The 10,162-nt window shown below is 54.7% G+C and overlaps 1 protein-coding gene across 1 annotated transcript; it reads left to right on the forward strand.

Annotated features, from left to right (window-relative positions):
• Positions 1-4,286: 4,286 nt before the first annotated feature.
• Positions 4,287-9,010, forward strand: RIIAD1 (regulatory subunit of type II PKA R-subunit domain containing 1). The gene is made up of 5 exons (XM_084865486.1): positions 4,287-4,405; positions 4,865-4,941; positions 7,188-7,234; positions 8,219-8,347; positions 8,897-9,010. Exons 1-4 carry the CDS (start codon positions 4,322-4,324, stop codon positions 8,287-8,289), a joined length of 279 nt encoding a protein of 92 aa, XP_084721612.1. The 5' UTR covers positions 4,287-4,321; the 3' UTR covers positions 8,290-8,347; positions 8,897-9,010.
• The last annotated feature ends 1,152 nt before the right edge of the window (positions 9,011-10,162 follow it).

The raw sequence follows: 10,162 nt of genomic DNA on the forward strand, positions 1-10,162 counted from the left end.
TCTTGTCCTGTGTCTTCATTTGAGCCCTGAATGAGAGAGGTCCTTCTTTCTTTCTTTTTTAAAAATATATATTTTGTTAATTTTTTTTACAGAGAGGAACGGAGATTTAGAAACATCAATGAGAGAGAAACAAAGGTACATGCCCTTGACTGGAATCGAACCTGGGACCGACCCCTCAGTCCCCAGGCCGACCCTCTATCCACTGAGCCAACAAACCAGTTCGGGCGAAAGGTCCTTCTTTCTACTGCTGATTCACTGTGACCACCTCCCATCCTTCCTTAATGTGTGTGTCTGTGTCCTGAAAGCCATATTCGGCAGACGCGTATGTGTGTGTGTGTGTGTGTGTGTGTGTGTCTGTGTGAGTACACTTTATCATATGACACCGAGGACCTCCTAGTAGGGTCCCCTGAGGTGGGTGTGTGGGTGGGTGGGGAGATGGTGGAGGACCCAGTGCCGTGTGGTCAGAGCACGTGATGCCAGTGCCAGGGAACAGAGAGAGCAAGCACATCTGGGAAGTAACTTTCCACTCGCCTCCCTTGCCCCCGTGCGTCTCTCCTCCTCCTAATCCGATCTCAGTATTTATGGAGACGATAACCAGATCACGCCCTCAGAGGACGGACGGCAGGAAGACCCCACCGCCCCGCTGATCTCATTACCCCGCGTCTTGTCAGCAGATCTGCCGCCCTGCTGCTCATTTAGGCTGGGGCTAACCATATTAATGGAAATATTAAACATGTCGCAAAAATGAATTATAATGAACTCCTCCCACTCCTCTTCCCCACCAGCAACCAGGGAGTCAGCTGCCCACGCAGCATGATCCCCCTCTTAGTTTGTGGCCCCCAAGATGGACAGCGTCAGTCTTCGGGTAGAGGCAGGGTTTGGGGGAGGAGAGGTGGGGCCTCTCACAGGCCCTCTTTGCCGCGTGCCTGTGGCCACATCTCTGTTTGCCTTCAAGCCACAGGGGAGGGAAGCCCTGGGAGGTGAGGACTGGGGGGGGGGGGGAAGGAGGGTAGCCCCAGTGACTCGGAGGCCCATCCCAGGAGGAAATGGCTTCAAAGCTCCGGGTCCCCCAGGGTGCTTTCCCTGCCCACTGTCCCCAAGTCCCACCCTCCCCGCCCCCTCTTTCTTGTTCCACTGCTCTCCATGCTAAATTGCCCTACATAAAAAGATGATTTTTAATTGAATTTATTGGGGTGACATTGGTTCACAAAGAAGATTACTTACTTCATAGAGGGAGAACTCACTCGTGGGTTCAGACTTAGGAAGTGAGAAACGCCGAATAAGTGGGCTGCTTTCCAGAAAGGGCCAGAGGTGGTAGCGCTGTGTGGGGGCGGAGTGGATAGCCACCAAACGCTTGCTGGCCTCGCTGATTAAAGACAAAGTGAAGACAGCTGCAGCAGAAAGTACCAGAAACTGAAAGGACAAAAATTCCTTCCCTCACGCGGTTCCTGCCTCAGCGGGAGAGGCAGACAGGAGCCCACCGTGTGCAGCAGCGAGGACTGAGATGTTGTTCGGAAATGAGAAGCGGGCTCTCTCACTGACACATGCGGGCATTGGGATTTGGGCCGTGAGAAAGGCTCGGTTGATTCTCAAAGCACAAGAAAGTCATAGAGCAGCAGAGGAGGAGATGAATTACTTTGGTTTGGGGGGTGAGGGGTAAAGAGAATGGTGCATGCATTTGCAGGTGTGTGGGGGTAGATTTGCCAGTCTAGACCAGCAAATCTATATAATTTAAAATTTGCTAGGAGCCGAGACCAGTTTGGCTCAATGGATAGAGCATCGGCTTGGGGACTGAAGGGTCCCGGGTTCGATTCCGGTCAAGGGCATGTACCTTGGTTGCGGGCTTAGCCCCAGTAGGGGGTGTGCAAGAGGCAGCTGATCGATGACTCTCTCTCATCGATGTTTCTAACTCTCTATCTCTCTCCCTTCCTCTCTGTAAAAAATAAATAAAATATATTTAAAATTTGCTAGGAGCCACATAAAAAAGAAAGAAAGAAAGAAAGAAAGAAAGAAAGAAAGAAAGAAACAAGCCTGGGGGGAGGAAAGGACAGAGAGACCTCGAGATGAAATTACATTTTTTATTTTTTAGAAAAATATTTATTGCTGGAAGTCCCCTGGAAATTACTTTTAATAATATATAGTTAATTGATGTATATTCAAAATATTATTCAACATGTAACCAATATAAAGAGTATTAATGAGATACATTACATTTTAAAATATATTTTATTGATTTTTTACAGAGAGGAAGGGAGAGGGATAGAGAGTTAGAAACATCAATGAGAGAAAAACATCCATCAGCTGCCTCCTGCACACCCCCCACCGGGGATGTGCCCGCAACCAAGGTACACGCCCTTGACCGGAATCAAACCTGGGACCCTTGAGTCCACAGGCCGACGCTCTATCCGCTGAGCCAAACCTGTTGGAGCCATTACATTTTTTAAATTAAGTCTTCAAATCTAGTGTGTATTTTACACTTACAGCACATCTGACACTTGCAGCACCATTGCATGTGCTTAGCGGGCACAGGTGGCTGTGGTGGCCGCACTGAACGGTACAGCTCTGGAGGCTCCACCATTATCCATGCTGGGGGCGGAGGGTGGGGAGGGGCAGGCCTTGGCCAACAGGAACCATCGCCTCTGATTAATCTCTGCTCCTGCCTGAAAAAAAAAAAAATCACCTCTGACAGATGGCAGCTTATCTGCCTCTCCCTCTGTTAACTCTCTCTCCCTCAGAACTCAAACAGCCAAGAGGACTGCTAACCTGGAGGGGGTTCCTGGGAAGAGGCCTGTAGCCACGACCTAGTCTGCCTCTTTCGGGCTTTTCTTGGCTTGGGAACTGCCAACATATTCACTTCTTCTTTTTAATATATATTTTATTGATTTTTCACAGAGAGGAAGGGAGAAGGATAGGGAGTTAGAAACATCGATGAGAGAGATACATCGACCAGCTGCCTCCTGCACACCCCTCACCAGGGATGTGCCCGCAACCAATGTACATGCCCTTGACCGGAATCGAACCCAGGACCTTTCAGTTCGTAGGTCGACGCTCTATCCACTGAGCCAAACCGGTTTTGGCTTCACTTCTTCTTTTAAAATGTGTTTTTTATTGATTTTAGAGAGGAAGGGAGAGAGAGGGAGAGAGAGAGGGAGGGAGAAATGTGGGTGAAAGGCTGCCTCCTACAGGTTCCCCACTGAGGATTGAACCCCCAAACCCAGGTTTGTGCCCTGACCTGGAATCAAACCAGCAACCTCTTGGTGCATAGGATGATGCTCAACCAACAGAGCCTTATCGGCCAGGGCAACAGTTTCCCTCTTTCCCTCAGTCTTTGCCAAGAGGCTAGAGGCAGACCCCCGAGGGACCCCAAGGCCAAGGCCTAACGCAGGGCCTGTTTCTCCGGTTGTCCTTGCTCGTTGGGCAGCTGCTCACAGGTGCCCCTTGGGGCTCTCTCCTCTGGCTCCCGGAAGCCCAGTGCTGGGCAGGGCAGGCTCCCCGGGGCATGGAAAAGTGCGCGGGGAGAGCCAGGTCCCTGCCCTTTCCAGGCTGCTATTCGCAGCTCTCGGCTGTATGTGTCACTTCCCTTCCTAATGAGATGCTAGAAGGACGCCTCTGGAAGGCCGACCGCCTTTCCCCGCCGCTCCTCGCCTGGAATGGAGGAAATAACTCAGAATGCATGCGGATCAAGCGAACCTACACCAGAAAGTGAGTCCCGGAGGGGAGACAAGGGGCAGGATGTTCCCACAGGTCCTTCCCGGCATCTTCAGTCTGAGACTGTTTCTTCCCGTGCAGACCTCCGCTCCCTCCGTCCTGTGGCTGCTTTCGTGCTGAAAAGCCAAGAGTTCAATGTCGAGGGTGCACAGGGCAGAGGAGCGGTCCGGCCTCCCGGAGGGCGGAAAGGGGGAAAGTCTGGATTCTCTTTCCCTCCTGCCAGGCTCCACCTAGCTTCTGCCCCAGAGAGGGCCAGGACCCGGATTCTGGGAGACTGCCTGCCTTTCCAGGTTTGCTCTAGAAACAGGAAATAAACTATTTGAACTTGGGGGGGTGTCGAGAAGAAGGGATGACTCATTGCATATACCATCAAGTCGGGAAATGGGTCCCCCAAATCTGGGGAAGGAAGCCCTTTTAGAGGCCCCCCCTGAGCTCCGCCCCAGCTCCAGAGCCGCTCCAGACCGCTGCGCTCAGCCTCGGCCCCGCGGCCGGGGCGGGGCGGGCCTGGGGGCGGGGCCAGGCGGGGGCGGGGCTGGCCTGGGGGCGGGGGCGGGGGGCGAGGGCAGGGCTTCGTCCGCGCGCTCGCGCCCGTCGCCTTGACGACCACGACGCGATGACGACGCTGGAGGACGGGCAGCTGGGGCCTGACCCCGGGGCGCTGAGCTCCGAGCAGCTGGAGAAGCTGCGCGAGTACAAGGTGGGTGCGCTTCCGGCCCCCCCCCGCCCCCCAGGATAAGGTCCCAGACAGGGAGGAGAACCCCGAGAGAGGGGAGCCTGTTCCCGACAACTGGGGGGGGGGGGGGGGGGGGGGGAGAAGGCCCGGGAGAACCCTGGCGGATCCCTGGACGGAGCTCTAGTGGGCGCCTCAAAGCGCAGGAAGAACTAAAATAGGGGCCTGGGACGAGCCTTGGACCGAAGTGACTGATGTATCCGTTACCTTAGATACAAGCCAGGTGCTCCCCGCCATGGAGACGCGACTGGGGTTCAGGCGCTTGAGCCCGGGGAGGAGGCAGCGGGGAGCTGTTGAGGAGGCAGCGGGGAGCTGTTGATCGGCCAGACCACAGGGCTGAGCTGTCCTGCGAAAGGACACCACCAGGACCTGAACCCCGAAACCTGCCTCCCGGCGGAGCATGTGACCCTTGGCTCTTGTCCCCAGATCCAGACGCGGATTGCTAACGAGAAGTACCTGAGATCCCACAAAGAGGTGGAGCTGCTGCTCAGTGGTTTCTTCAGGTAGGTGGGGCTGCGGACTGGCAGGGAGCAGCGACTGTCAAAACTGTACCCAACCTGGGGACAGGGGAGCCGGAGTGATTCTCCTCCTGAAGCACCCCCTGTTGCTCCCTGGAGGGCCTGAACATGACAAAATATCCGAAGGCTTAATTCTCCCCAGCTCCGGGGTTTGTGGCATTCAGGGTTTTCTTGAGTTATCTCTAGAAGTTTCCTAGAGTTACCTCTAAAGTCTCCAAGCTATCAATATTCATTCCCTGTAGCTGTCGGGGGTAACTACACACCTTGTGACACTTGGAAAAAGGAATTGGGCATGGTGAAACTCAACGGGCAGCCATTGGGCCTAGAACCGTGGTCAGCAAACTGCGGCTCGCGAGCCACATGCGGCTCTTTGGCCCCTTGAGTGTGGCTCTTCCACAAAACACCACAGGCTGGGCGAGTCTATTTGGAAGAAGTGGCGTTAGAAGAAGTTTACTTTTAAAAAATGTGGCTCCCAAAAATAAATGTCAATCGTTGTGCTGTTGATATTTGGCTCTGTGGACGAATGAGTTTGCCGACCACCGGCCTAGGCCATGGTTCTCCATCAGATACTCTTAATGACATCATTAGAACTTCACAACCTTCCCCACCTGAGAGCACAGTTGCAGAAAGACTGAGAGTTGCCGAAACCTGTTTGGCTCAGTAGTTAGAGCGTCGGTCTGGGGACTGAAAGGTCCCGGGTTCGATTCCGGTCAAGGGCATGTACCTTGGTTGCGGGCACATACCCAGTAGGGGGTGTGCAAGAGGCAGCTGGTCGATGTTTCTCTCTCATCGATGTTTCTAGCTCTCTATCTCTCTCCCTTCCTCTGTAAAAATATCAATTAAAAAAAAAAATATATATATATATAAAAGACTGAGAGTTGAGTGATTCCTTGTAAGTCTTGCGGGAAAGACAATATTTCCTCGTGTCCCGGAGCGTGTTCTCTCCTTCCCCAACCCTGCGGCTCAGCGTGGCGTTTGTTTGAATAGGCAAGTCTCCCAATGAGATGAACAACAAAGAACTGAGGGGGTGAAAATAATAGAATGATCTTAAATACTGTTCGGCTGCCGACACATAGGCGAGGTTTAAATAGTGTCTTCCATCTGCAGGCTCTGTGTTCGTGTCCGACATCAGCAGCCATCACACTGGATTGTACTTGCCTTGCCATCCGTTTCTGTCCCCGGACCAAAGCTCTGAGCTGGCGGAGCCACGTTTGGTGTTCCCAGTGCCCACAGTGGCGGCATTGGTACACTCTTGTGGATCCTCCCAGCGACTCTACCAAAGATAGCTTAGCCCTCACCAGTTTGGCTCAGTGGATAGAGCGTCGGCCTGCGGACTGAAGGGTCCCAGGTTCGAGTCCGGTCAAGGGCATGTGCCTTGGTTGCAGGCATATCCCCAGTAGGGGGTGTGCAGGGGGCAGCTGATGGATGTTTCTCTGTCATCGATGTTTCTAACTCTATCCCTCTCCCTCTCTGTAAAAAAATCAGTAAAATATATATTTTTAAAAAGCCAGTGTATCACCTAAACCGGTTTGGCTCAGGGGATAGAGGGTCGGCCTGCGGACTGAAGTTCGATTCCGGTCGAGGGCATGTGTCTTGGATGCAGGCATATCCCCAGTAGGGGGTGTACAGGAGGCAGCTGATGGATGTTTCTCTCTCATTGATGTTTCTAGCTCTCTATCCCTCTCTCTTCCTCTCTGTAAAACAAAAATCAATAAAATATGCATTTTTTAAAAAAATAGCCCAACCTCTCTCATCTAGTACAGTTATTCACACGTAGTCTGTGCGCACTAGTTCTCGAGCTTAATTGGAAGAGAAGGGAAGCAAAATCCTTAGTGCTTTGGGCCCAGGCCCCTAGGCCGGGGGGGTTTGGGCGGCTGTAGCCATAAGGATCAGAGAGAGCGCGGGGCTTGGATTCACAAAGCCCTTGGTCCTCTCTCCCGTTAGTTACTTGCTTTCTGAGCTCGGGCAAATGATTAACCGTTTTAAGGCCTGGGACCTCATGGAGGAACCTCCTCAGGAGGTGGTGGGGCTGCAGTCTGCCCCCTGTTGCCCCTCCGGATCGGCAGCGTGCCCTTCCTCGTCGCCGCCCGCCCCGCCTCGGCCTCTGGTTCCGGGAACACGTTTGCTGGACGTGTGGCCAGCTTCCTGGCTGCAGCACAGCCTCCCCCGGCCACGGCCGCCTGGCACAAAGCCTGCTTTCCCTCCCCGCCCCGTCCCTTCGTGTTTTCCAGAGAAATGTTCCTGCAAAGGCCAGAGAACATCCGGGAATTCGCTGCAGGTGAGGAAGGCGGGGCCCATCCCCAGTATTTTTGGTAAACCAGCCCACGTTGTGTGAATTCAGACTCGCACAAGCCCAGGGCCCTCCCTGCAAGCCTGGGCCGCGTCTTCCCCCGATGCCCCCCAGGAGACCTGGGTCCTTTCCTCAAAATGGGGACAGGTGAGAAGTGAGGCAGAACGTGTTTGTGGGGAGAGTTCAGGGTTTGGAGATTCCCTGAGGAACCGGGCGCAGCTCCTTCCCCGGGAATCTGGAAGCAGGCTCTCTCCCCGGCTGCACAGAGAACCACCTGGGAGCTTTTAACTGTCACGGAGGCCAGGCCCACCCGGAGGCTGGCGTTTAATTAGCCGGGGTGGGGCGCGGCCTCCGGTTTAAAGGCTCCCAGGTGGCTCTAATGGGCTCAGGTCAGCGGGCTTCAGAAGGGAGGGGCTGGGCCGGGCGGTTTCTGGGCCCCGGGAGCCGGTTACATCCTCCAACCATTTCCAACGGCTGCCCCGCAGACGCTGCCTCTGGTTCACACGGTGAGTCTGAGATTCATTCTCCCCGAGCCTGTCTCCTCTGAGAGGACCTTCCCAGAGAGGGCGTGATTGCGCCGACAGGGGCTGCCAGGCCCAGCGGAGGAGACAAGAATAACACTTGGCATTTATTTGGGCCCCGAGACAGGCCGGGAGCGGAAAAGCCAGAGCTCAGCCCTCTCAGGGCTCCCCGTGCGTCAGCAAGCCCGGGAGGGCGGTGTGGAGGGAGGGGGCCGCCCTGTGCAGGCTCTCCTTGGGAACACTGGCGCAGGCAGGGGGCGGTGGGGAGGGGGAAATAGGCGGTGGGGTGGTGGTAAAGGGGACAGCGGTTTCAGGATTTGCAGTGACATCTATCTCATAGTGGCAAAGCGGGGCCACTAGTCACAGCCCGCTAAGACCGAGCCAGGCTAACTTTTTCAGCAGCCTTTGTCTCTGGGCCTGGATGATTTCTTCTCTTTGGTTCTTATCCCAGACTATTTCACGGACCCAGCACTCCCCGACAAGATTCACACGCAGCTAATGAAGGAGAAGAAAGGGGCTTAATGAGCAGAATCGCGATGCTCAGCTGCTGAGAGCGACCGGGAGGGATCCAGCCCCGGAGGTGGGTGCCCACCTCCCTGCAGACAGAGGCTCCTTCCCTCCCGTGAACAGAAGCGCTGGCTTCTGGGCCCAGAGTGTGAAAGAAAGCAAACGGGGAAGCAGAGGTTTCATGCAAGTGTTTGGCGTCCTTGGCACTATTTTGGGGATTAGGGACTGGAGAGAGGCGCAGGGTGTGTCTAGCATGTCTGTGGTGAAGGAGAGAGAAAGGAAGTGGGAGTAGTGAGGGGTAGAGAGAGTGACGGGATGGGGGCGGGCCCTGCTAGTATCCAGCCCTGCTCCCTGATGGCAGAGTCTTCTCCCCAGTCCTGAGTCCTCGGGGGTGGGGGCCAAGGGGCGCTGGGAAAGGGGGGGGGGGCACTTGCCCTCTGCGCCTGGGATTGGGCGCTTTCCCGCTCCCTCCCCTTCACACCCGGCGAGGCCATTAAGGCCCCACGCACTCCCCAGGCAGGAGGATCTGAAGTGATTTTTAAGGTTGAGGTTTTTTCTCTCTTTAATGGGAGGTGGGAGAAAGCCACAGTCCGGATTTAGCAGAGCCGTTTCTGTCTTGCAGGGCATCTGGAAGGGAGAGTCTGTTGTCATCGGTGTGGGTTTCCAAGCTGCCGTGGGCTCTGTCTGCTTTGCCAAGGCTTTTAAAGACGCTCATTAAAAACAGGTCTTCCCGCTGTCTCTGCTTCACGTCACTCAGGAGCAGGGCGGGGCTGCCCCTGCTCTGACCCGGTAGGCAGTCGGCCTGTTTCTCTCTTTTGGGGGGCAGCCAGCTGTTTCCACGTGTGCCCCACTAGGTGGACTCCCCGCCCCTCCAGACCACCCACTCCCGGAGCCAAGAGTGGGTGGAGAGCAGGGCTGGGCCCCGAGGACCACAGCTGGTGTTGCCAAACCAGGCCACCTTCCTGCGGGGGCTTATTTTCTCTTGACCTTAACCTCCTGGGTTACCGTTCAGCGTGCGCAGGTGACTAACTTTGTTTCCATAGAGACCATGAGAGGACCTGGGCTGGAAGGACAGCAGGGGAGAATGAGGCTAGACATAGCAAACCCCTTCAGGGCCAATGAATACTGACAAGCGTGAGCCTGCCAGGTGGCTCAGGGGTGGTGGACCTTGCTCTTGAGGATTTTCAGAAATGAGACCTCCGTCCATTTGGTTTTCAGCTAAAGGCAGGGGCCCGGGCCAGCTGGTGTTGGGAAGTCCTTTCCAGGCCGGGAGGCCTGGGTGTTGCCTGTTTATGTCTTGCCTGGCCTCCCTCGCCCACTGGCTCCACTGTGCGAAGCACCTGTCACCTGAGTGTCACTGGTCAACATCACCATGGCAACAGAAGCACAGCCCAGAGCAGAGACAGTATTTCCCTGTCCCTGCCTGTCTCGTTCTCAGCTGCAGTAGTAGAAAGGGCAGCAAAACTCAGCATTTAGATAACCATGAAAGCCACACACAGTAAGCTATGGAACAGGAACCTGACGCATTATATTAAGCGCTCTCAGAATCACACACCAGCGGCTGTTTAGACAATCCTAACGAAGTCTTCAGCAAAAAAACACATCCACTGAGGGCCTCTAATGTGTTGTATTAGACACTCTTGGAACGCTTCTTGGGAGAAGTGACCCAGCAATAATATAGGAAAAGAGCCCTAACCGATTTGGCTCAGTGGATTGAGTGTCGGCCTGTGGACTCAAGGGTCCCAGGTTCGATTCCGGTCAAAAGCATGTACCTTGGTTGCAGGCACATCCCTAGTAGGAGGTGTGCAGGAGGCAGCTGATTGGTGTTTTGCTCTCATCAGTGTTTCTAACTCTCTATCCCTCTCCCTTCCTCTCTGTAAAAAATCAA

The sequence above is a fragment of the Pipistrellus hanaki genome, assembly GCF_964339955.1.
Source record: "Pipistrellus hanaki genome assembly, chromosome: 18".
Lineage (NCBI taxonomy): Eukaryota > Metazoa > Chordata > Mammalia > Chiroptera > Vespertilionidae > Pipistrellus > Pipistrellus hanaki.

Coding starts and splice junctions, on each gene's coding strand:
- RIIAD1 (XM_084865486.1), top strand. CDS start 4,322: ATGACGACGCTGGAGGACGGGCAGCTGGGGCCTGACCCCGGGGCGCTG. Junction 4,942..7,187: donor CTGCTCAGTGGTTTCTTCAG/GTAGGTGGGGCT, acceptor CGTGTTTTCCAG/AGAAATGTTCCTGCAAAGGC. Junction 7,235..8,218: donor CATCCGGGAATTCGCTGCAG/GTGAGGAAGGCG, acceptor TTCTTATCCCAG/ACTATTTCACGGACCCAGCA.